We start from the raw sequence: 26668 nt of genomic DNA on the forward strand, positions 1-26668 counted from the left end.
TAGAATAACACGATGCAGAACTGCATAAGTTAAGAGGATTCAAAATTGAACTTGGCCCTTCGATTCTTTTATGATCTGAAGACTCCAAGATTCTTGTGAGGGGGTTGATCATGAATTCTGCTCTGTTTCTGATAAATTCGAAGTGAAAGTCGATACATTAAGAACAGAGGGTTGAGTCGCCGAATTTTTATCCCAGACAAAAACAATATTAGCCTTTCTCTTAATTTGCCACCCTGATTGTTCTTCATCTCTCTTTAACATTACAGAAAGTGTACAACATTATACTTGCTCGTGTATCAGCCGTAAACACCCTATCAACATCAATGACTGCAATCTGGTGACGTCACATAGCCCGACCACCATATAGGCCGTTACTCCAGACAAAATACTGTCTGTTTGATGTAAGGTTAATAGTCTTTGAACCGAGACGGATTCTCGAGATATCATTTGCCATGATGATATTTGATATTCTGAATTAAGAGCGGGATCATGCTCTTTCGCAAGTATCTATGTCTGCAAAAAAAGTGTGTCTGATAAAAAGACCAGAAGATGTCAGAATTATATTTTATGCTAAAAACATGTTTGTAGCCTCGGGACCTTGAATTTAAACTCCTACCTAAATGTGAACGTATTCGTTGCACATTTTCAGTGTAATGTCCTTGAATTTATAACCATAGCCAACAGACACTCAAATGACAAGTCGAATGTAGGTTTACTGGCGACGACAGGACGCAAAATAATGTTTAAACTGGCAATTAGACAGAATTCGGCAATATTATTGTCATATTCCTAATTTCTAACCCGGTGGATGTTGCGCTGATGATAATGCTGTCTTTCAGACAGTTGGGTAGATCAGAAAGCGACGTTATGATGATTTATTATGTATGATCCTAATCAAGGCCGCAACTAAGCGCGGTTTAAATAGGCTAGAGACAATACAGCACACACATGTACCGACCAATGACAATGCATAATGTTTCACTCATCAGTGAAAAACTAAATATACGATACCGTCAACACGAAAGGGCAAAATATACAAAAAGGCAAAAATATACTATACTGTCAACACGACAGAATTTATAATAATGTCATCGTACAACGACAAAATTCAACATAATGTCAACACACAGCGACAAAATGCGCCAAGGTGTCGACACAAAAGGCTAAAATATATCATAATTATCACGGCTAACACACAATGAACAAATGTAGTACTACGGCTTTAATTCAACACGCAGAGACAAAACACACCACAGCGTCAACACAAACCACGAAATTGGAAATCAACAGAAGCATGAAAAGACTTCATGCATAACTAATTAGGTATAAATAGTGGGTCTACGTACGTCCAGTATACATAGGTATAACACACATGCACATCTAAGTGTATTTAGGTTACATCGGTGCACACACCCATTTACTAGAGTACACAGTGTGTATATTGATCGGCATGGTCCTCGGTGGTCCAGTAAAGGGGGCCAAAAAATGAGATCCTCATCTAGAGGCTTTCCAGATCCGCCACCTAATACGTACAGCGTCACACAGCAACAAAATGTCGTTATTGGGTCAAAACGCATACATCCTCGATACTCTAGACGTTACGCTCACTTGCGCTGCACTCTGCAGAGTATCCAAGTTAACAAGTTTAGAAATATATTGAAAAATAGAGATCCAAAAAATTGCAATGACCACATCAATATTGGTACCTCCAATACCAAAGGACCAAAACGGGGGAACGCTACTGAACGCAATATATTTTGGCGGGAATAGTTGATAGAAGGATTGCCCTCGCGCGCGCAAAAAAAATCATGGTTGTAAGAAACAGCAGACAAGTAATGTAAAAAACTTGTAGATGAAAAACAAACGATATATGAAAGTCATTGATGTGAAATTTGTGTCTGACGTTTGGTTGCCGAAAGTTCAAACACGGCCCCAAAAGGTCGGAAATTGGCGCCAAAAACTTATAATACGTCGTTATCACCACTAGATCAACTATCTCCGTGACTGAACTTACCCCGTTCTACCTTTATTACTTCGTTTGATTCTTTAAACACATAATAAAAGAACTAAAACGTTTAGTAAAAAAATATACTATTAATAGACACACACGCATACTATACCATGCACTAAACACCCTTGTCATTACGCATTTATAAAGATATTTAACTTCTATACCCATTCGCCGATTACATCCCTAATAAAGAGATTGAACTTCATGTTATACACATTACAGTATATTAACTCACAGGATGACACTATCTTTATTGAAAGGAGAAGTGGTGATTGGCGTATAATTAAAGCTGAGCTAAGCAACTAAATCTGTTAGTATATTTATCGATAGTGCGGAAAGTCGCCACGGGGTGATTTTCCATACACATGTACATACAATGCTGTTAAACCTCTCGACAAATAACAACACAAAATCACGTCTTTTGTTTAGCAGACGAAAGCTTTTTTTCTTGTGCTTTAAATGAGTGTTGAAGTTGATCAACCGTAGCGTCTAGTTTTAAAATACTAGTTTGGCCATGCGCAGTTGAGATGAAACAGGGTCATGGGCGATAGTCGCGCGCAGCGTATTATGAACAACGGGCAGACGACATTTTCCATGGCAGGTCCACTATATCACTGCGGTGCTAAGGTTGCCGCCCTGCGTGGATAGTGAGCGCTACCCTATCCCCTGGCTACACAGGTAGGTAACATCACCTTTTGAAGTGACCATTTGTTACCAACTGGACAAATGGCGGAACATTAATCACAGCGGCGGCGTAGACTTTATACTAAGCAATGTCGTTGGCCAGAGACGGCCCAATACCGTGTGTGTATATGTATAAAATAACACCTTTTGGGATTTCTCTTAAATTTTCACTTTCACCTAACCATACTCATCGGTAGCTTTAAAACACAGTGGTGTACATGGACATATTTGCCATTAAGGAGTTATAAACTAATTTCGATGCTGACGTATAATCAACTCCTGGTGATATGGTCCAATGCGTCACATTCAGACATTTAGAAATGTTACGAAGTATGAAAAAGGTGGTTTATTGTGATTGTCAACATAATATAGCCCACCAATGATCTCGCTCTATGGCCTCTGGGTAATGAGAGGCTCTCGACCAACAGGACAAGTTTTGCATACACAGCATATATATACATACACATGTACATACAAGTGAAATAATACATGTCCCACCGCCGAATTGTTGTTGCTCTTTGGTGTTTCGGTAGACCTTAACGGTATATTTTTTGAATTCCCAAAACGAGCATCGAGTCTTGGGTTTCAAGGAACGGTCTAGAATTAGCCCACACCAGACATCTAAGGTGTCTGTCAAAATGTCTAAAGTCTGGTGTCAGGGCCAGAGGAAACTCAGGCTATTATAGATGTATGCTGTGTTAATATACATAAAGCTAATTTGGTAGCATAACGTTAAATACTTCAATTGGTTTATGGCCACCCTTAAATGTCGGTTAAAAACGTTAAAATACTTTCCATGGATGTGTTTGTGCACCATATTAAAGAACATCAATACATTTACTGACAGTTATGTTTATGCCCTGTACAAACATTCAACAATATTAAATTGTAAAAAGAAACTTTGAGGTAGTTTTTGTTATTACACAGTTGACACTATTATTGAAATTAATTACCTTGACCCTCTTTCAAGGTCACATGGGGTCAAAAATGGATTTCTTCTAAAGCTAAAGAAGACCTAGGGTCATGATATTTTACCAGAAAATAGCTGGGACAGAGGGCTATCAATTGCAAATTTGTTTCAGTAAATGACCTTGACTTTTTTGAAGGTCAAAGGGGTAAAATCTTTTAACTTTGATTCAACTTACTTTTAAAGAGTTATAAGGTTAATGATAATGATATTTGTTCAGTATTTGGTTATGGTGGAAGGCTTTCAAAGTTGTTCAAACAAATCACCTTGACATTGATTCAATATGCAAGGTCACAGGGGTCGTATACGTATGCAAACATTTTCTGAATACTTCCTTAAGTGTAGACAGTGTGATGTCATAAAGACCAGTGTTTAGATCAAAGGTCAACTTTGACAGCTGGCCTGGGTTGAAAGTGAGTTTAAAATTCATGTTTCAAAGAAGTTTTCTAGATGTAAAATATATTTAGTATGTTTCAAAGAAGTTTTCTAGATGTAAAATATATTTAGTATTCATAATCACTGGAATAAGGAAACATTTTGTTTAAAAGAAGGCTATGACCTTCCAGAGGGCAGAGGTTTAAGACTAAACAGAGCTTGGCAAATTGATTGTTTTACAATTGACATGACTACTCCTATAGAATTGTTTGACAGATTTCAACTAGATTTATGTTTGATATTTTGATATCAGTGACAGACCATATATTTTGGAAGTGAAAACTTTGTCCCAACCACCTGGAATTCAGTTTGCCACTTGCTTTCACTTCAAGTAATTTTCAGACACATGCCACTGTTATTCATGGTGTAGTGTACACGTAGAAGCAGCCAACTCGGGGTCAAAGTTTGATTATATATATATATCCAATAACAGTATAAGCAGCAGGCTAGGTAAATTCTCTTCCATCTCATTACTATATATAGAAAAGTAATGGAATGATATTTTCAAATGGGAGGGCTATAACCCATTTTATTGCTAATTGAGATATTCCCTATGCAAGTTATTCCCGTTTGCAAGTTATAGAAATTTGAAGATCCCCTCCGGAATCATTTGTATAAAATAAAACATACTTAGATAAGCTTGAGAAATGAAGAAGAAAAAAAACTTTGTGGGAAAGTTTCGTTTAAAACGATATGCATGTATATCTTTTTTTTCTCTCGCCACCACAGGCCCATTAATGTATTATTTTTCATTTTTCATGCAGTTATTGCCAGGTTAAGGTATTGAAATTCTCATCATGCATACAAATGGTCTGATCAGTACCAATTTAATGCAATGTTAGACTTCACTTATTAGTGCTAAAAACTATTTACTTCAACCTTTCTCCTGACTTGTGTTATCTGGTTTTGTAGAGAACAGGCTAGGAACAAGACATCTTATGGCATCCGTTGAAGATTCTGATGGGGAATCGACCAAAGTTCTGTCGCCATTACACAGGAGTGCTGAAGGTATTTTAAATTTGTGCTGGTATATTACAAAAAATGTATTTATAAAGGTCAACTTAGACTCGTAGTATAGCACATAAGGTTTAACTATAAATATACATGTCTAGATATTAAGTAAGATTGATATAGGTATATGTGAATAAATGAAATACCTATTTCATTTTGGGGTTCTCTGCAATTTCATTCCTTCAGTTTGATATGATAATGAGTGAATCATGGAGACATTGCAAGCCTTTTTAGAGAGTTACTCCCAATTTTGGAAATTATAAACTGCTAATTACATGCATATTTTATATTTCAGAATTAGAAAAACAGTTTCATTTGCTGAAGTCATTCGGGGGATCCACCAGTAGTGTAGAGAAGAGAAATATTTTCCTGGAGGAGGAGCGTTTCCTGGAGACATTTCTCAGGTGTCTGATCTGTCGGGAACTATATGACCTTTCTGATCGACCTCCGAAGATTTTGCCTTGCCACCATTCCTTGTGCCTACAGTGTACCTTGAAACTTTATCAGGGGGAAGTGGACTATCATAAGGGACAGACACACGGGTTTGTTCCAGTAGCCGTCAGTATTGTCTGCCCAACGTGCCGGAAACACTTTATCTCGCAGGAAGAAGGGCTACGCCAGCTTCCGACCGACCATCGTGTGATACAGCTTATTGACTTTGTAAGGAACACTGACGTTCAAATTATACAATACTGTACAAAACATCAGCATCAGCACCTGAACTTCTTCTGTGAACATTGCTGCTATTTAGTGTGTCGGGATTGTACTATACTCGATCATAAAGAGAGTGATGGTCACATCGTTTTAGATATTGATACAGCGGTAAATAAGTACGTCCAGGTCTTAGACAACGCCATGGCTGAGCTACAGTCACAAAACACTGAATTGAAGGAGAAACGTGTTACTGTGGAAAAGGCAATAGATACAATGACTCGGGCGGAGGAGGGGTTGACAGAAAATATACGAGAGTCTTTCAATCGACTTAGAGAACTTTTAGAGGAGAGAGAGAAAGAACTACTTGGAATGGCTGCACTAAGTGTAAATACTGAAAAAGAAAAGTTGAAAGAAAAAATTGTCGAAATTGAGGACAGGTGCAAAGTTATTGACGAAAAGTGTGAGGAACTGCAGTCTGCAAAAGCAGAGAAAAATGTTGACAAACTGTATAAGGCTCAAGAGGAGACAAAAACTGTTAAAGAAATGCCAGCCATAGGTATAGAGGATGTTGATTCATGTATTCAGACTCAGTTTTCATTCAATGATAGAGACGAGAAATATCTGTCAACCCGAATAAAGAATTACGGTGAAGTTGATAGCTGTACTCAGATTGAGACTACGAAACCTGCTAGTTCATCGACCAGCACCTACAGTTCATCGTATGCAAAGTACGGGAGCGCTACGTACGGAGGATCGACATCCTACAACAGGTACAACCCGAGTTCCTATTCCACTAGCTCTGTGTATGGCTACGGTAGTGGGAAGTCATACTACAGACCTTAAGATGTCTGCGTACCGGCATCACTGTTTACGATATTGGTGGAATGACTGAGGTGAATGTGGACCAACAGTCAATCAGAACAGCTGTACAATCTGGTGTTATATTATCACATATAAAACTTTCTCAACTGGGACTGAAAATGTATCATTGAAGATATTACATTCCTATATTGATAATATCGCCTGCATCTGACCAAGCTTATGAGAAGGGCTACAGCTAACAAAAGTAATATAATATAATTTAGTTCAAAAATAATACAGCTTCTGTCCTTTTATCCCTTGGTTTCTGTAAACTATATCTATGTTTAAAATATGTTTTTTTTAGTCTGACTATAATATATGGTCTCTTGTTCAATTATGATACGGTTTCTTAAGTTCAACTATTAAATGGATTGGGAATTAATTCCTATAGTTTAATCTAAATATGGTTTCTGTTCAACTAAAGAAGGTTTCTTGAGTTTTTTTTTTTTTAGTTCAGCTGTAATACAGTTTTGTTCGATTTTCATGCAATTTATTAAGGTTTATTTAGTTCAACTATTACATGTTATTTGATTTGATATAATTCTTGAGTAAAACTTGTGTGGTCTCTAAATTAATGATACAGTTTCTTTATTTCAAATATAATATGGTTTCTATGACATGAACATTCCTTAAAACTAGCTAACATTGGTTCATTATATGTATACATGCTTTACATTTATAATCTATGTCAATAAGTGTCATAATTCAATCGAAATAATAAGGAAGTTGTACTTGTTTAATATGCATTGAAATGAACAAATGGTTACAATTTATGAAGATATAAAAATATGTAATAATATTGCTCGACTTCATGTGTTATGCAATTAATTGAACGAAGGCCTGTTTAAATTTTAAGGGGAGATACATGTTTCTATAAATATATATACCGGTAATATGCAAAAAAACTAAATTACAAAAATATTGTGGAGAAATTTCAATAACTCTTGTATTATAATATGCAATAAATATAGGTCAAATGGTATTTGTTAGTCTGAGAAATTAAACAGTGTAGATTCTATGTTCACTTATTATTGTGTACTAGCTATATAGGAGTGGTTCTGTCAATGCAGTGATGCCATGTACACCAGTTATATCATGTTCCCCGTGGTTAATTTTGTCCCTCATAGTGAAGACACTATGGTATTTATGCTGTGAACTAATTCTCACCAGCTTGATCAATTAAATCTGTCTTAATTACCTATAGTGGTGAAAGGGTTAACTTGATGGTATTGTTAATACCTTAAACAGAATATTACCTGGTAAATGTTTCACCATTGTTTTTCTACCAGATGATTGTACTTTTGTTCCAGTAGAAATTACTGTATTTATCCTGCAGTAAGCCCATGGTGCCAACACTCGTCTCCCACTCAAAGTAGTTAGGTGGGCTTATTACAGGACAATGCAATCCCATAGTTGGCATTATTACCAGCCATGGGCTTTTGCTGGATAGTTATGGTATATGTGTGTAATATTGTATTATTTTGAATTGACCAGAACAACTTTTACAGGTCATTGTCAATGTTTTTCTCAATGCTAATGGCAATCCAATTGTCTGCATCAACTTTTCACAAAATTAACTTTTTTGATTGAATAAATTCAAAGGTGTAGATCTAATTAACATAGTTGTTCTAATGAGCATGCTCAGCTTACAAGCTCATGGGAACAACAGAGTACTAGAGAAAAGCAGGTTAGATGTGGATCAAATGATATTTAATGAGTAAATAATTATATAAGTTTAAAAGTACAAGTACGTAGAGACATGAAAACTCCCAGTCGAGTGTGACAATTAGATTTGTTTAAATGAGGTCCACTGTTTAGTATACCATTATGCAAACTTTTAGAAATCCCTATTTCATCATCCAAAACATTTTGTAAACATTCATATTCGAATAAATGTGTTCCATCGAACTTGATATGTGTTTTACGTTTAAATAAAATATTATTTAAATCAGGTGAAAAATGTTTGGCCCATTGGGCATATTTCTTGTTAAAGAGTTAAACATCCTGATTCTCCAGGGGTTACGATCAGTTACGCTCTCTGCACCCATGGAATATGTCGCAGCAAAACTGAAGACATGTGGCTAGCTTTTCGATTGGTCTTCAGTAAAAAAACACCTGACCAATTGCTAGTCTGATACCTGTCCTTTGAAGATTATAGGAGTAACACCTGACTGCAAAGCCAGTCAATTTTACCTTTATGCTGAGAGAGATTCTTTTGATGTACATCAGAGGATCAAACTAGTCATCTCATCCACAAGGTGGCGCACACCGAGCCTCCATTTTGTCACGACATATTCCAGGGGTAAAGTGATCGCAAGTTGAGGGTAACCCCTGGAGTATTGAGGATAGGAATTATACTGCCAGTGATTGAATAGGAGGGGTTATTGTACGATTCAAAGAGTGTTGTTATATTGTTGCCATAACATTTAAAAGTATAGTTTTCTTGTTTGATTGTTTTGTGCTTATATATACTCAATTGTTTCTATGAAATGTAAATGATACAGCTAGACATTAATTACCTGCAACTAGGGTCAAAATCTTTAGCTTGTTCCGATACGATTCCGAACAAATTAATAAGTGGTGGCAAATTACATTGCAACTTATGCTTGTTGTGTTTTCAGAAGTTCAACAGAGACTGATACACAAATTAGCAGGTGCTTGAATTGATTCCCCATCCCTGTTAACCCCTTAATTAACAAAAGGAAATTCTCAATATCGTGCAAGGTATAGGTACACTGCAGCCTTGCTAAGTACATCGTGAATGTCAAGTACAAAAAAAGTAGGTCACTGTGACTTATGGGTTGACCTTTGACCTCAGCCTTTAAAGAAGTTTGTCTTGGGTGCATCTTCTACACTATTTCGTGTGGAGTAACAGATTTGGAATGAAAGTATGTCTTGACTGGTGGAGTGTGAAGTACAAGAAGTGTCACAGTGACCTATATCCTGAGATAGGTGTACAGATAAGTAAATATAGAAATTGTTACCAGTGGGGGACTAATGATTGCCTTACAATAACTTAGCCTTGTTATTTAGTAGAAAAAACAAAAACAAACACGGTTTTGAGAGGGGGTCAGTTCAAGCAGGTTGTATTTCAATCGGTATACCATTTACAATCATCTCCTAGCCTTGCTCAAGAACAAGACTTGTTTATAATTTTTTGAAGATTTAAGGCTATCAATTCAAGCCTGTGCTTCAATTGTAAATTGTATTACATTTGTATATTAATTTGGCTGGCTGTAACTGTTAAACTGTACAAAAAGAGGGGCTCTCCTGTTTGTAATGAGTACATTTTGCATCCACTGGAGTCAATTTTTACATATAATCTTCAAGCTTCAGTTTTTAGACTTTTGTCGGAGAATAATCTTAATCATTACAGATTGGATATCTGGTTTCTCCCATCTTAAATCATACTTGGAATCAAAGTATGTATGTTGTAAGATCAAAAACACATCCGATGTTGTCGTTGTGTGTCAGGGTGAAATATTCTATCCCACTGATCAAGCTACCCAGTCCGGTCGTCCTGTTACCTCGATATTCATGCAGTCTAGTGTTCTGGGGGTTAGTTCTCCTCTTTTCTGTAGTAATCTGGCTCTTATCAGCTAGCACCAGCTGCACAAACCTGGCTACAAATTATCAATGTATATTAATGGTTGGGAGCAGAGAGACCACCTCTTTTATAGCATTACATTTTAAGTATGTTACTCTTTTAATTAATCCCTTATTTGATTATTAGCTCTGCTTTTAAAGTTCTAGAAATATTCTATTGTTAAAACTTCTCATTTCAATTTCAAGAATCTCTGCTGTGTCTAATTATAATTGTTAAATATATATATATATGAATTGTATTATTGCACCAGAGCGTATGCTTGCTCAGGGCTTTGAGTGAAATGATATTTGTTGTAACACAAAAATCTGTGATCTTGGTATGTTATGCTTGCCTTATAAAAATATTCTATGAAAGTAAAAAAAACATGATATGTTAAACAGGTGTTTTCTCTTTGTTCACAAATATAGCTGTTGTCCTCAATATGAAATGCATAACACCAGACTTGCTGTTCTAACAATATAGCTCAACTGGTTAAAAGACTCGTGGCGCGCTGTACCATGGGGTCCGTCATTCTCCAATAAATTGTATAATATATAGCCTTTTAAACATTTCAACTTATTTGACCTCTGTGACCTCGAAAAATGTGTCGAAGTCATTCACTGGAGAAAAGACTTGCCCTAATACGTATTTCTAATCAACCATGTTGCAGACCAAATATGACCCTAAGCCTATTGTTTAAATTTGAACTCATTTAACCCCAGTGACCTTAAAAGCAGATCAAGGTCATTTATTTAAACAAATTTGATTGCCCTTCATGAAAGAATGATTATTGTCAAATATCAATACAGGTCTCGTGATTATTCAGAAGTTGCTAAAAGGTTTTAAATGATTTCACCCACGAGACCTGGAGGGTAGATCAAGGTCATTTATTTCAACATTTTGATAGCCCTTCATTACAGAATGGTACTGCCCAATTATCACCCTTTGGTCTCTTTGTTATTAATAAGTGGTTTAAACATTTCAACATATTGCCCCTAAAAGTATGTTATGGCCATTTGTTTTGCAAACATCAACGGGCTCAATTCTATTAAGCTACTAGGTGACTCGAGGTCTTTTGGTTCTGTATAAAGTTTTTTCTTGGTAAGCTTTGTTGGGATCCATCTTTGGAACCAGCTTGTCAAATATCATGACTGCCTTTTGGATCTTCAAAATAAGTCTTATGAAAGCAGGTGACCTAAAAACAAGGCAATCCATAGTCCCCCACCGGTAATGATTTCTATATTTAGCAAACAGTACACTTATGTCAGGAAGCATAGGTCACAGTGAGGTCATATAGTTACCTACTTATTGCATTCCACCATCCCAAGATGTCCTTTGCACCAAAACAGGTTACTCCAGGTGAAAAAGTATACATTGTGTAAAGATATGCCTCGAACAACCATTTTCACAAGAGAAGGTCAAAGGTCACAGTGACCTAATTCTTGCACTCTGCCATCCCAAGATGTCGTTGTACACCAAAAATGGTTACTCCAGGTGAAACATTGCAGAATATATGCCAAGACAATCTTTTTCAAAAGTGAAGGTCAAGTCATAGGTCACAGTGACCTTATTGTTGCACTCTGCCATCCCAAGATGTCCTTGTACACCAAATCTGGTTACTTCAGGTGAAATAGTAAAGATATGTCCCGGACAAACTTCTCCTGACGGAAGGACGAAGTGCAAACCTATAGCCCCCCTGGAACCAGTGGGGACTAATAAGGTACCACCATAAAATATTTACTGAAGTCTGGGTTGTTTCATAATCTCCTGGTCAGGAAGCTCTAAATGCAAGTGTCTGGAGGAGCTTGGAGGTCCGAGGTTCAATGCCCAGTCTCCCTGAATTTTTCTTTTCCTGTTACAGTAAAACTTGTTTATAACAACCCCTGGGTACCCTTGATCCTTATGGCCACAAGATATTATTAAAGTGACTTATCTTTATCAGATTATTTCTTGCCAAGAGACAAGATCTTTTTTCCTATAATAAAAAAAAATGCAATATGCATGTTTATATTGCCAATTTTTTTTATGCTTACAAAGTTTATACAGACTCCAATTATACAGACAAAACAAGAAAGTCCATTACTGCTTTGCAACGCTGATTTATTGAATTTATATATTCATGTATATATATATATAGTAATTACTGCATGGAAGCTACATGACACTGTACAAGTCTCGTACTGTATACCGGCAAATTTTCATTGTAGTCAAATTTACAGCCTAGCCCTCCACTGGTAAAGTTCATATTCCCCAAGCTTGAACTTTGACAATTCAAAATAATGTTACGTATAGTTTATGGTTTACTCATATTTGATGTCATGATTTTTGAAATTTGCCAAATATTGAAGGGTGAAAAAATTACAACAAATATTTGCTGGTATACAGTAGCATCCGTAAGGCATCAGGAAGTGGGTAGACCATGTGATCCAAACAGCGACCAATCAAACACAAGTTTACAAAACCTGTCTTGGCACACTGTATGGTAAATTTAAAATACACAATTTCACATGAATATACCAAAACTATGTATAATCATCACACCAACTCGCATCACATTTACCTCATTCACCTCAAAACACCTGACTTGCCTCCGCTGTGTTATATACAGGACGCACACTAAGTCCAACATTTTGATACTAGTTGTTACCAACATGTCTTCATACATTTATCCATCCTTCTGAATGTCCACATTTTCCCTAAAATAATCATGAATGTACGCTGCTGCATGCTCACGTTTCTCCTCAACACACCTCTTGGTCAGAATCCATTACTTTTTGTCATTGGAATGCTTGTTTTCAGTAATAATGACTATTCTACTAATAACCTCTAAGGAATGGATCTGAAACATGCATAAAAATGACCTTTCACCTTTTTACATATTAGCTGGTCCTGAACAGAGCACCATTAGGCATTAAGTAGTCTGAACAGTAAAATTGTGATAATGCATTCATTTTTGGATTACTCACTAAAAAAAATTCAAAAAAAATAAATCTTTCTTCTTCAAAAATAAAAACAATAACATAGAAGATAAAAATATATACAGAAACACACAATTTATTTTAAGATATTGGGAAAAAAGCCTTGTTCATACCCAGATTTAACATGGCAAGGGAGGTAACCCAACACCATTTTTATTACAACTTGGAGAAAATTGCAAATATTAGAGAGAAAAGAAAAGGAAATATAAGTGTCAGTTCTAAAACTATTTAAATAAATCCAAACATACCCAAATGTAAAATTGAAGTTTGTTTGTCAGCATAAAAATACTTTTTTGAGTGTTCCAAAAAAGATGCAATATCTGAACTCTGCTGTCCAGACCACAGATCATCTAGCCTAAAATAGATGTGATGTGACACCAAGTAGAATAGTGTACATTATATGTACTCAAACAACACCACCATAGACACAGACTACCAACACAGATTGAACTTTGACCTCCTGTCAGTCGACATATTGGGCATTTGATTGGACAAACATTGTCATGATTCCATGCGATTGGACAAATACTGTCATGTTAGCACGTCAATAAAAACTTTCATTAAAACTGTGGATTTCCCCCCTTCAATTTCCTAATGCATCATGCGGGGGGAAAAATGCACATATTTTTTCAAAGCTGTTTAGACGTTCCCCTTAAAAGAAAATCTATTAAAAGTACACAGCAGGTTAGAGAAGCAAGGGTTTTACAGTGCTGGCACTACATATTAAGGTTGTATGTCACCTTACACATTAAGGCTGTAAGCTGCTTTACATAGTAAGGTTGTATGTCGCCTTACATATTAAGGCTGTATGCTACCTTACACATTAAGGCTGTATGCCACCTTACATGTTAAGGTTGTATGCTACCTTACAAAGGAGATTAACTATATCAATAAAATCAGTGCATTCTTGTGCATTCATCTGCTAAAAATACAAACAGTAACTACCATTCCTTGGACATTTTAGATTTGTCAAACTCTTTCGTGTGGAGATACAATGCAATTGTCATAGTTAGGTAGCATACAGCCTTAAGTATTTCATTTTTACAATAAGAGTTGCTGAATGAACACAATAACATCACTATACCATGGTTTGGCTAGCAATAACGCAAAAACAGGCAAACTTACAGAACAGTGACTCTCCACAAGACACCCATTGTATATTCCACAAGACACCCATTGTATATTCCACATTTTTGGCGATTACTAAGTATTTGACAGAATACAGAAGTCATAATTAGTTTTATTACTCTCGATGAGTTTTCCCACAAAGACAAATGAAACAAGCAGAAACTAGCATCAGTTGTCTGCCAGACAAGACTAGATCATAACAAAAATAAAATTATGCGGCTATTACAACACTGTCAATTTTTCCCCTCGACAAGTTTGGTGAATATACACACACTGTAGAAATGAAAGGTTGTATCACGATTCATAACGTCCATGACACTTAATTCAATGATTTTTTTTACTGATTTTTTTCTGTTCAAACATAAATATAGCAACACATTTATATGGTGTCAAATATCTAATACTGATAATTCTTAATTCAAGAACAAACCTGTTGAAGTTTCACATCAACAATTATGAAAATCTCGCAGATTAAATTGTAGCTTGGTGTAAGTTCCAGACCCTGTTGTTCGACTCTGAACTAGTTCACTAAAAACTAATGCAAATCTCTCATTAGATGTAAAGATTTAAAAATAATTATATTCTTTAGAGATTCAAGATTATTGTCCAATGACAAAAAAATAAAAAAAATTGCGAAATGCGAGATATTTTTCATAAATGGTGTTATGAAAATTTATTAAGGTTATCAGGTTTTGAAGAACATGGCACAAATTTTAGACTACTTACGTAAATATTTAAACATTATCAAACACTTGAACCTTTGTGGAAGAAGTTAAATATCACATTAACACAAGATGACATTTTTATAACATGCCCTGCTCTTTGTAATACATATTGTTTTGTATACAACATTGACTGTCTACATGGTTAAATCTCCTCGCAAATTGATGGAAATGTACGTACCCTATGAAAGACATAATTGACAGCAATCATGTTCTGAAATAAACATGATTTACATATACATTGTATTAATAGCCTTATTTTTCCTTTATCATTTACATAAAACATGTACTGTGAACAGGTACTTGGGAACAGTATTTCATCATTGGTTTAATAATATTCCATGAATTTACAATTAATTTGCAGGATAAGTGTTTTTCTTTTTGTAGAATAATGAGCTTTTTCACATATTTTCAGAAATGAAATATCTTTTCATTTGACCTAAAAAAAAATGTGAAAAAACATACACCTTGAAAATAGCGAAAAATTATTATCACTTGAAAAATCAAAGTTTAAGATTAATCTTGTATTTATTTTCACTTTGAATATGTCGGATATGTTTTGTATGAAAGAAAGTTTTTTTGTAAAACATGACAAAGTGGTACTTGTGTTTTCCTTTGTAATAAACTGGGGCTCTGGGCAGGTCATTGGATAACCAAATTTTGTGTCAATTCTGTGTAGCAGATATACTAATTTAGAAGCAGAGTGTCACTTTTATGAACAAAATATACTGACACTATCGATAGTCTAGCAAACTATAGCAACTGTGATAAAATTCCCAGATTAACACATTCACCCCTGAAGACACATTTGAACTCTTTCAATTCAAAGATTGGAATAGTTCATTATGAAATTTGAGGGGTGGATGAGTTAGCTGCTTATATGAAATCCACCACAATCGCAAAGCATTATAAATATAATACCCTAATGTAGCCTAAGACACTTCCTGGTTGATGTACAGGGTCCGGAGTAAATTAAAAAAGGCCAAATGACAATGCACTCAATGTCTTGTCTCCTATTTAAGGTTTGATTTGTGAACAGAGCAGACCATGGAATTTCATATAAGCCTGTTCAAGTTGTCTCCCTTTAATAATATATGTCAACCTGGTAAAATACTAGATGCTTCCTACCGATTGGCTTGGGAGAATTTCTCTTTAGCTCATTCGGTCGAGCGTAAGACTAGTAAACCAGAGGTCCCGGGTTCGACTCCTAGCGGAGGTTTTGAAAAATAATGACTCTGTTACATATATTTCTCAGTGAGCAGATAGGTTTATCTAAGAATTATTTCTCAGTGAGCAGATAGGTTTATCTCATAATTATTTCTCAGTGAGCAGATAGGTTTATCTAATAATGCAGGAACTAATGTGGGGTTCCATGCAAATCTTGATTTGTGAGCACATCCTGGAATTATATGTAAGCTACTCAGTTATCTCCCTTCTATAGTGTCTGTCCTAGCAAACATTTACCAGGTATATCAATTTCCATGCGTAAAAGTTCTGTATGGCTTGAAATTATTGTTTTTGTAAACGAAAGATAGTTCAGGTTAGTTGACAGGCTAACTGTATTACTTTAGTTTTACACATTACACATGCATGTACATATTTTCTATAAAACATGGTTCACATAATTATGTTGACTGTTATTTGGGGGAAACTAAATTCTGATTTTTATTCTGAACACTGCTAATGGAATACCAAATCCGTGGCAGACTCTCCGGACACATTATCACCGACATCACAGTTACATCACGGACACGACAAACATTTCTATAAATAGACTCAACCTTCAACCAAGTAGAAGAGACTTAATTTCATTGTAAGAAAATATGTTATAATCATGTGTAATTATAAGATACAACTTAGGATATTATGATGCGAATTGTAAGATTTTACAATAAACACACCCCATTCATGTACATACACATTCACACACGCAGATCAACATACCAGCATATTTGTCCAGGAGACATTTCATCGAATTAAAACAAAAAAAGTTTTCAATTAAAGTGGAAGGGCTATTACAATGCTATGCAATTAATTATACATAAACATTTCATTATATGAAATTGAACAATTTGTAGGAAACTGTGCAACAGCTGTTGTGTACAAAGAATAAACAATGATAGAGCAACATATTTAAATAAACAAGTTTTGTAACTGGCTGACCGTAATCTATAACGACAGCTGTAATGAAACAATTAAGACTTAAATTTTGTCTGCAAATTGACGAACACGACCTTATTAAGGATATATGCTACCTTACATACTTGAGTACTTTTCTTTCTCGTAAATAAACACTGTTTAACTCATTCACCCCTGAAATTTCATAATGAGCTATTCCAGCCTTTGAATTGGAGGAGTTCAAATGTGTCTACATGGGTGAATGATCATGAGTTAATAAGGCAATAATAGAGAGGAAGAGTTGCTTCCACTTTCCCTATTTGCACCAGATTTCACAACCTGCTCTAGATTATTTTTACTAATTTCAATGAGCACTGTTAAAATTTGGAATGCTGTCTCAATGTTACCTTTGTAAATATTATTAAAATAAGAAGTTTTGTTTACCTACATACATTTTTTTTAAAAGCCAAATGTGGAAACATGAAAATTATTTTGTTAGGCCTAAATCAGAAGCTGTATATGTAGAGTATTATTGAGATTTACACTCAGACTCTGCTGCATGTTTTCAATCTCAGTATATCAACCAAGTCTAAAGTTCCATTTATAAATCTTTCATATGGAACTCTTTAACCCTTTCACCACTATGTAACTTTAGTAGACTCTACCATGCATCAATATGAATGAGTCCATTATGGTTTATAGTGGTGAAAGAGTTAAGATGAATATAAAGGTAGCATGTGTCCTTAAGTACATTACAAAATGTTATCAATATTGTTGATCCTACCATTACAACTAGACAGCACCGGCAGAATAGTCTTCACTTAAGGCTGTAAGGTATCTTACACGTTGTACCAGGGATTGGTGTCAATAGTTATCTCCCTTGATTAAAACACAAATGTTTCACAATTTGGAATAACTATTCAATGATACCTCCTGATCAGCCATCTACATCAGCATATATTTGTGTAGTACAATAATTTAACAATTAATAACATTTTTTATAATTACCTTTGGCAGACAAAGGTCAACTTAATGAAACCTTGAAAAATATAACATCCTGTTTGATCAAGAAAAAGTTAAATTGCACATGTAGCAACTGTGTGTAAGACTTCTCTCACCCCACATCCATCTTATATTAGTTTCCATCCAACACTTTCAGTCAGAACACATTCACTATTAGCACTGTGTGTACATGTAGCACTGGCCTCTCTGATCAGGAAAATCTTGTATGGTTGATGTTTTTGGTAGTATTTGACAGTTTACAAGTTTACATGGTTTATGACTTTCACAAGTTTACATGGTGTATGACTTACACAAGTTTTCATGGTGTATGACTTTCACAAGTTTTCATGGTGTATGACTTTCACAAGTTTTCATGGTGTTTGACTTTCACAAGTTTACATGGTGTATGACTTACACAAGTTTACATGGTGTATGACTTACACAAGTTTACATGGTGTATGACTTTCACAAGTTTACATGGTGTATGATTTTCACAAGCATACATTCCTGATATTTTTAAAAATTTCCTTGGTTGATATCTTTGATATAATACGTATACATTGTTGATAAGTTTACATGGTGAATTCAACATTAAGGCATTATATTTAACAAAAATATAGTTGGTAATGCCTCTATACTAATTCTATCAGTATCCTCACAACCTGTCTCCATAGCTCCCCTTCTGGATGTTTACACTACATACTATGATATGTTTAATAATCTGTTGATGTTTTCTATGTATACACCTCGTGATAAAAGTGTTCCACATTGCCAAATTTACACTGTATTCGACATTGACAAATCTACACTAACTAGTTCTTGTGTGAAAAATTAACTCATTCACCCCTGAAGACATATTTGAACTCGTCCAATTCAAAGGTTGGAATAGTTCATTATGAAATTTCAGGGGTGAACGAGTTATGCATTTTTGTGTGCGTTAGATAACAGAAAGAATTTATAGGGACAAATACACATTAAATATGATTCAAATCTGACAAAATTACATTTTCTGACAATGATTCCCCATACCAGTTATGCCATGTTCTATATTTAATAAAAATCTGAACTTTGTAACTTAGACTACTAACAAGCAATACACTAAAACATCTACGCTCTTCCCCCATTAGGCCTTGCCTATCGACCCAGGGATGCTCCATACCACCTTCAAATCTGTTAAACTGTTCTTGAGAAGAAGTCTTTTAAGAGGACGAATGTTGCACCTAAGCATAAGGCCAACTGGTCGAAGTAAGACATATGAGTTAATAAGAATGAAACAATATACCTCATCATTAAAGGATTCCGTATAAATATTAATATTGTAATAAATAAGTTTTTTGAACAATAAATTAATATGCATATAAGTATTTTGAGCTTAATTATAAATATGAAATGGAAATCCACAGGACACATTCTCACTCTCTTGTAAAACTTTCAAATAATATACACAGTTGCTACATGTAAGCAATTTCAAGTATCAATAATATTTTTATAAACTTTGTACCTTTTCAATAAATTATTTTCAAATAATACAAATCTTCATCTGCAGACAATTAAGTGTTTTATTTACATGCCCTTTTTGCATTTTAACTAAGAAAAATCTTCAAAAAAACCAAATCAGGGCACATCATAATATAAGTTCTAATTCCAGTACCAAGTAACGAAGAGACACCATTTTTATGTGATTGCATTAAACTTTGATATTTTACGACATTACTGACACAAGAGTAGATAATTATTTTGTGAAAGTAGGGCATGGCATATCAACTAAGCATAAGTTAAATTCCAAGTTATTTTTTTCCTAATTATCATGGTTGAACACCCCAGCGGGGATATCCAAGGCACTCAATGACAGAGGTAAACTGAGAAATACTGTACAAGGTTAAATGAACACATAAGACTTTTTGTTTTGTTTTTATGCCAACCTAAATTAAGATTTGGCAGTTACATGATCCAGAAAACATGCCCGCCACACCAAGTTAGAGAAATCTTCTATCTTGTTTGTCCTCTTCCTTAATGGTGAGAAAATACCATTAACAGAACGGTTTGCCAGGCAAGCATTTTTTTTTCTTTCTCAGTCAGAAATCGAGCATAGCTTTACATCGACAGCTGTTGCACAGATCTAATTACCAGGTCCTGAGGCGAGCCAGGTCTTCCATCTCAGAGATGGAGATCACATAATCCAAAGTGTACGGAGACCAGATTTGAGCAATATTAGAAGGTTTTAGCCTTCATTAGGAGTCCCCACTTGTCTGCAGACGATCGTACTCGAGGATCAGCTGTTTTATGAAGCCAAGTTTCTTGTGTAAATAGTCAAACCGCTTCTTTTGATCAATGTATTTTACATCACTTTTTTGCAGTTTGTATTCCTTTCGAATCTTGTTCTTCAAATTCTGAAAAGCAAAAGCATGGATATATGAAAAGATATAATAAAAGTTACACAACAAACATCAGGCTAAATATGCTTAGAATATTATTTGAGCCTCAGGTAATACACATATATTCTCTGCACCCTTGGAATATGTTAAGGCAAAATCGAAGGCTCAGGGTGCGTGATCTTGTGGATGATACATATTGAGTATTTCTAAACCGAACCCTATCATGAAAATACTAAAACGGAAACCTTTTTCACGTTGCAATTATTTAACACTGTACAGTATAATGAAGGGATGTGAATAATTTATGCATAATTTCTAAAAGAATTTTCCCCTCCCATCTCCAGCCTAATCTAGTTTCTAATATTTATTTACAGAATCTTGCAAGAAAAGAAGAATATCACATGGAATGTATAATGAGTGTCATTTTTTTCCCCAGTTCCGCTAACATACACTGCAGACTTGGTAATGCTACATGGTCCCAAAGTCTTACCTCATAATTATCTGATCCAGGTTCTGCTTTTTTAAGCATGACCTCGAAGTCCATGAACTTCTTCGACACTTTTTCTACATTCATGTGTAACCCTCTGTACTCCTCGTACTCGGTATTAAACTCCTGTTTGTAGCGTTGACGCTGCTCAGCAGTGGAGATCGGGTGGTATGTACTGACAAACAAATAAAACAATGAATTTAGGAATTTTAATAAAATTAATGACTTCTACAGGCAAAACATAGATGAATTATATGTGTAGGCAAAATGTAGTATAAATTGTGTCGGCATCTGTAGTTATCATCATAATTGAGAGATGAAACTGTTGGTGCAAGCTTAAGAAATCCAAATATAATTTACCAGCCAACTAGAACAACGACAGGTCAGCAAGGGCGCCACAATGTGCCTTATTGACAAAAGCCCTATTGCACATCTACATATAATAGTGTATCACCAGGTCAAATTTCAGAAATATGACTCTTCCGAGATAATATCTTACTTCATATAATCAGGATTGTCAGAGGTGGATGTGGCGACTTGGACTCGCTCTGTAAATAAAATATCACACATGAACAGTGTATACCAATGGAATTCTGTTATATTACCTTATTGAATACCACAGTGAAATACTCCTTCACAAAAGAGGTTTGTTAACAGCAATTATACAATAACAAACTGTCTTTAGATCAAAGTAATAAAAAAAACTTAACATTGTTTGGATTACAGAACACGAACATTTTCAAGTAAACAAGATAACAATTTTATATATAATTCAGGGTTATCTGCCCCTCATCTAGTTATGCCTTTAATGAAGCATCAAGCATAATTTCCCCTAATCTCATGATAGCTTAAGAGGCTTCAACACAACATTCAATTTGTCCAGTTGTTCATTAAGAAAAATCTTTTAAAGAGATGTTGACAAGCAGAAATGACTTTTGGCTTTTTTCTCATGAAATAATGAGATTTGGATATACAGTATACTAACCAATTAATGAGTTAGCACTTAAAATTTTTGTATCTCAAAATACTGTACCATCAATATTTTCCTTCTTGTGCGAGTGGTCTTGGCCGTTGACAGTGAGGTGTTGGTCACGTTTGAGGACCTCACCAATCAAAGGCTTGTTTTCTTTCTTCGGTTTGGCCGTGGCGTGGGAGATGCGCTGTTTTTTGGATGGAAGTAGATCTGGGAAAGATTCACTGGACCGTTTCTGGAATACAGAATCAAACAGAAGTTGAAAGTGAAGAAAATATGGATGGACAAATGTCATAGCACTTCAAGCTATGCTAACTAGGTCCTTCAACAATATAGTTAATGCAACAGAGGGCAAACAGAGGGCATTCAATGCCCCCGCTAGGTGTCGAACCCGGGACTTCTGGCTTACTAGTCTTACACTCTACCGAATGAGCTAAAGAGAAATTCTCCCTAGCCGAGACGGTAGGAAGCGGCTAGTATTTTACCAGGGTGACACACTTCCCACTGCAGGAAACAACTCGTCCCAAGTTTACCAGGGGTCATAGCGATTCTTGTAAAAGTATCACCGAGTATATTTGTCAAATCTCCCGGGTCCCTACGTGGATGCCAATGTAACTGAGGTCATTATTTTTCAATGCGTCCACTAGGAGTCGAACCCGGGACCTCTGGCTTACTAGTCTTACGTTCTACCAAATGAGCTAAAGAGAATTCTCCCTAGCCGAGTCAGTAGGAAGCGGCTAGTATTTTACCAGGGCGACATTAAATTTTACACATTTGTGTATGTTTTGTCCATTCCAGTTTAATTAAGATATGAACCCTTAAATATTTTATTTATCTCCCTGTATCTTCCCCTTTACACACCACATACCTGAGAGTTGCTCAGACTGTCTGGGGATCTTTGAATTGAGGCAGGAGACGAGGCTGGTGACAGGTTGTCCAATTTTCTGAAGGACAAATATAGAGCATATTAGAAATTGTCCACCATATTCAACTACCATTCTTTTATTTCTTACAAAAGGAACCTACTTCACAGGGTGCACTACACACAAACAAAAGTCTGGTACTAACAGTTTGAAACAGACTTCGAGGGAGCCGGATTGTAAGTGTCAGATAAAAAAAACACCTCAACCTGAAATTTTCTTTTAACACTTCAAGGCGTGATTATGTTCTCGTTGGCATTTTGCTGTAATATATTCGCCAATATTTGTCCCATGTGAATATTTTCACGCTGATTTATTAAATTCGTAAATTTTGTTAATTTCAAACATGAAAGAGAATGGTCAGTGTGACTGGATTTTCCAGCAACCAATGTGTAGCTTAATCAAACTTAATCGTTTCACCCCTATGTAACTAAAATAGACTTTACCATGTATTGATATGGATGTGTCCATTATGGTCTACAGTGGTGAAAGGGTTAAGAAAGTGTGACAACAGTAAGAAAAACGACACAATACTGTGTAATCCTTCCTGATGTTCCACGAACTTTATCTTAACCTTTCAGCAAATACATAGTATACATATTGGTACTGCAAACTAAGCATAAATCCTATTTTGCTAGTGTTCGATTTTGGTTAAAGGTTGGAATGGCGGAAAATAAAACTGGTTAAATTTTCTGGTTTTACAGTGCTGTAAAATCATGACTTCAGACACTTTGTTTCATTTGTCACACATGATACACCGAAACCGCACTGGACAAGTGGTTGCAGTATACGTACAACAAAATAAAATCTGTCACTGAAGATGAAAGTGGTTTTTTTTGGCGTTTTACCATAGATGAATGACTTTAAAATGAACTAGACTACAGATGACCTACTTCCTTATCAACTTCTTCGGATGACCTACAAAAAACACTTATTTCTTTACAGGCTACATTACTTCTTGACGACAGGTGATCTTACTTTTTCACGAGTTCCTTGTCCGCCTCAGTGTAGAACTTCCAGTCTGTTCGTATATCGGAAAAAGCAGATCGGCCCAGCGAGTATTTGTTATCACGTGGGATAAATGTGGCCACTTGTTGTAGTACATGAGAAATGGTGTCTTTGTCTTTTTCCAAGATTCCATCTACAGAAATAACGATAAAACACAACATACAATATTTATAACGACCCTTATTCGGGTTTATACTTGGACTGCTTGTCTACATAAATGGTTGGTACTGTGACAAAGTGGACAGTACACTTGTGTTTCACTAAGACAGCCGGGTTCGATTTTCTGATCAAATGTGATAAGGTATTGTAAGGTAAGACCCCCTGTATCCTAACAGCCGGGGCCAACATTAGTATTTAACATAAGTTATGTTACTTGTTTCATAATTGTTGTACCATAAGTCAAGTTTATGTTTAAACATAACACACACGTATACTATTCATAAGAGCCTTTTTTTTAGGGTTTATATCTAGACTTCCATTGTTGGTCTAAATATAATAAAGTACAGGTAAAAGACACCAGCCTTAGTCTTCTGTCTACTTTAGAAATAAGTACAGACTCTATAAGACAATACTGACAAACATATGTCCGTACATAATCATTTCACCTTTATAAAACAATCTTTATAAACAAATAAGTGGTGGAGTGAAAGGGTCTCAACTATGTCCTGTAGAACATCTCCCTGTGGACAGAATCATTCTTCCACAGAGATTTCACAATTGGAACAAACTACCTGCTGAATTATATCAGCAGATTTCCTATATAGCTATCCACCTTCAAAACATTTCATGCCACAGCACACGACATAATCCTGAACCCGTTGAAGTTTGTCATAAACTAGAAGTGAAAGTAGAAAGATACCTACCTGCTTTCAGCCTCAGCAGCAACTCGGGTTTCTTGTAAGGGCGTAAGGCCAGCAGGTGTATAATCCGGTCTCTGTTGTGTAACCAATATAACATAACTATTAGAACACATAGGGCTACCATAACATCTCCAGCACACATGCTGGCATACACACATAGGGCTACCATAACATCTCCAGCACACACGCAGACATACACACATAGGGCTACCATAACATCTCCAGCACACACGCAGACATACACACATAGGGCTACCATAACATCTCCAGCACACACGCAGACATACACACATAGGGCTACCATAACATCTCCAGCACACACGCAGACATACACACATAGGGCTACCATAACATCTCCAGCACACACGCAGACATACACACATAGGGCTACCATAACATCTCCAGCACACACGCAGACATACACACATAGGGCTACCATAACATCTCCAGCACACACGCAGACATACACACATAGGGCTACCATAACATCTCCAGCACACACGCAGACATACACACATAGGGCTACCATAACATCTCCAGCACACACGCAGACATACACACATAGGGCTACCATAACATCTCCAGCACACACGCAGACATACACACATAGGGCTACCATAACATCTCCAGCACACACGCAGACATACACACATAGGGCTACCATAACATCTCCAGCACACACGCAGACATACACACATAGGGCTACCATAACATCTCCAGCACACACGCAGACATACACACATAGGGCTACCATAACATCTCCAGCACACACGCAGACATACACACATAGGGCTACCATAACATCTCCAGCACACACGCAGACATACACACATAGGGCTACCATAACATCTCCAGCACACACGCAGACATACACACATAGGGAGATATTAGCCAGGTGGCATAGGACTAGTAGTTAGCACCTGATTAGGCAGCTCCTGCGAATTCCTCAAAATTGTATTGATTAAATGTATATGCTAATTGTATTTATTGTATATCTATGTACTGTAAAGCACTTAAGAGTGGCTTATATTTGCTAGATAGGGTTCTATATCAGATGTTGAATATTATTATTGTGAAAACAATTTCTATACAGCAAGAATGCCATGCGACCTAAAAACTGAAACAAAAGTGAATCAAGTGTGGGTCAAGGGGATATCTTCCATTTGATAAGACTTCCAACCTGATACATACAAAATATCCTTACCCCAGATCACATGGGTTAACTATTACACAACTATTAGAACACATAGGGCTATCATCATTGTGACACAAATAATACACTACATTAGTGGGGTAATAAAGGTAATTTACTTTTAATAAATTTGAAAGCCCTTCATATTAGCATGGTAAAATGATTCTGTGACTTCAAGCCTTGTGGTTCATTAGAGGAAGTTGCTTGAAGAATTGACCTCTATGACCTTGAAAGTGGATCTAGGTAATTTATTAGAACAAAATACTCCTCACCCAAGCCAGCTACAGGGTAAATATAATTACTCTAAGCTTCATGCCTCACGGTTCAAAACATACAAAGAAAATGACTTCTACATGTTAATTAACCTCTCACTCCCCCCTCCCCAAACCAAATTCATTTCAAATGCCTATATCCATATATCCATATATGTATGAATGTAATTTGCATTATTTAAAAAACATGAAAAAAAATATATAAACATGGTTTTATATGGTGATCAATGCAAATTGGGTTTTTTCACACAGTACACCTAGCACTAGTACCTAGTACACTGTATGAGCAGTACTGACACATGTGTCTGTGATAAGGACCAACACAGCTGTTCATGTACTGATCCTTTATCTGATCATGTGATAACATTAAACACGGCAGATATCAACAGCTGTATCGTTAACTGCACGATCAGGCTGCTTTTTT

The 26668-nt window shown here is 35.9% G+C and overlaps 2 protein-coding genes across 2 annotated transcripts in view; one reads left to right on the forward strand and one right to left on the reverse strand.

The window, feature by feature from the left end:
- Positions 1–2549: 2549 nt before the first annotated feature.
- On the forward strand, positions 2550–8874 carry LOC110447944 (tripartite motif-containing protein 54-like). Its single transcript, XM_021493937.1, has 3 exons — positions 2550–2689; positions 5010–5105; positions 5404–8874. The coding sequence occupies exons 2-3, from the start codon at positions 5036–5038 to the stop codon at positions 6603–6605; spliced, it is 1272 nt and encodes a 423-aa protein (XP_021349612.1). The 5' UTR covers positions 2550–2689; positions 5010–5035; the 3' UTR covers positions 6606–8874.
- A 4127-nt stretch (positions 8875–13001) lies between these two features.
- Positions 13002–26668, reverse strand: part of LOC110447945 (RNA polymerase II elongation factor ELL-like) — a 31719-nt gene continuing 18052 nt past the window's right edge. Inside the window, exons 6-12 of the mRNA XM_021493938.1 lie at positions 24784–24854; positions 23891–24053; positions 22861–22936; positions 22053–22227; positions 21519–21567; positions 21023–21194; positions 13002–20547 (exon numbers count right to left, since the gene is read on the reverse strand). Of these exons, the coding sequence (XP_021349613.1) occupies positions 20389–20547; positions 21023–21194; positions 21519–21567; positions 22053–22227; positions 22861–22936; positions 23891–24053; positions 24784–24854 (865 nt within the window). The 3' untranslated portion in view covers positions 13002–20388. The remainder of the gene's footprint in view (positions 20548–21022; positions 21195–21518; positions 21568–22052; positions 22228–22860; positions 22937–23890; positions 24054–24783; positions 24855–26668) is intronic.

Source organism: Mizuhopecten yessoensis, unplaced genomic scaffold, assembly GCF_002113885.1.
Source record: "Mizuhopecten yessoensis strain PY_sf001 unplaced genomic scaffold, ASM211388v2 scaffold3689, whole genome shotgun sequence".
Lineage (NCBI taxonomy): Eukaryota > Metazoa > Mollusca > Bivalvia > Pectinida > Pectinidae > Mizuhopecten > Mizuhopecten yessoensis.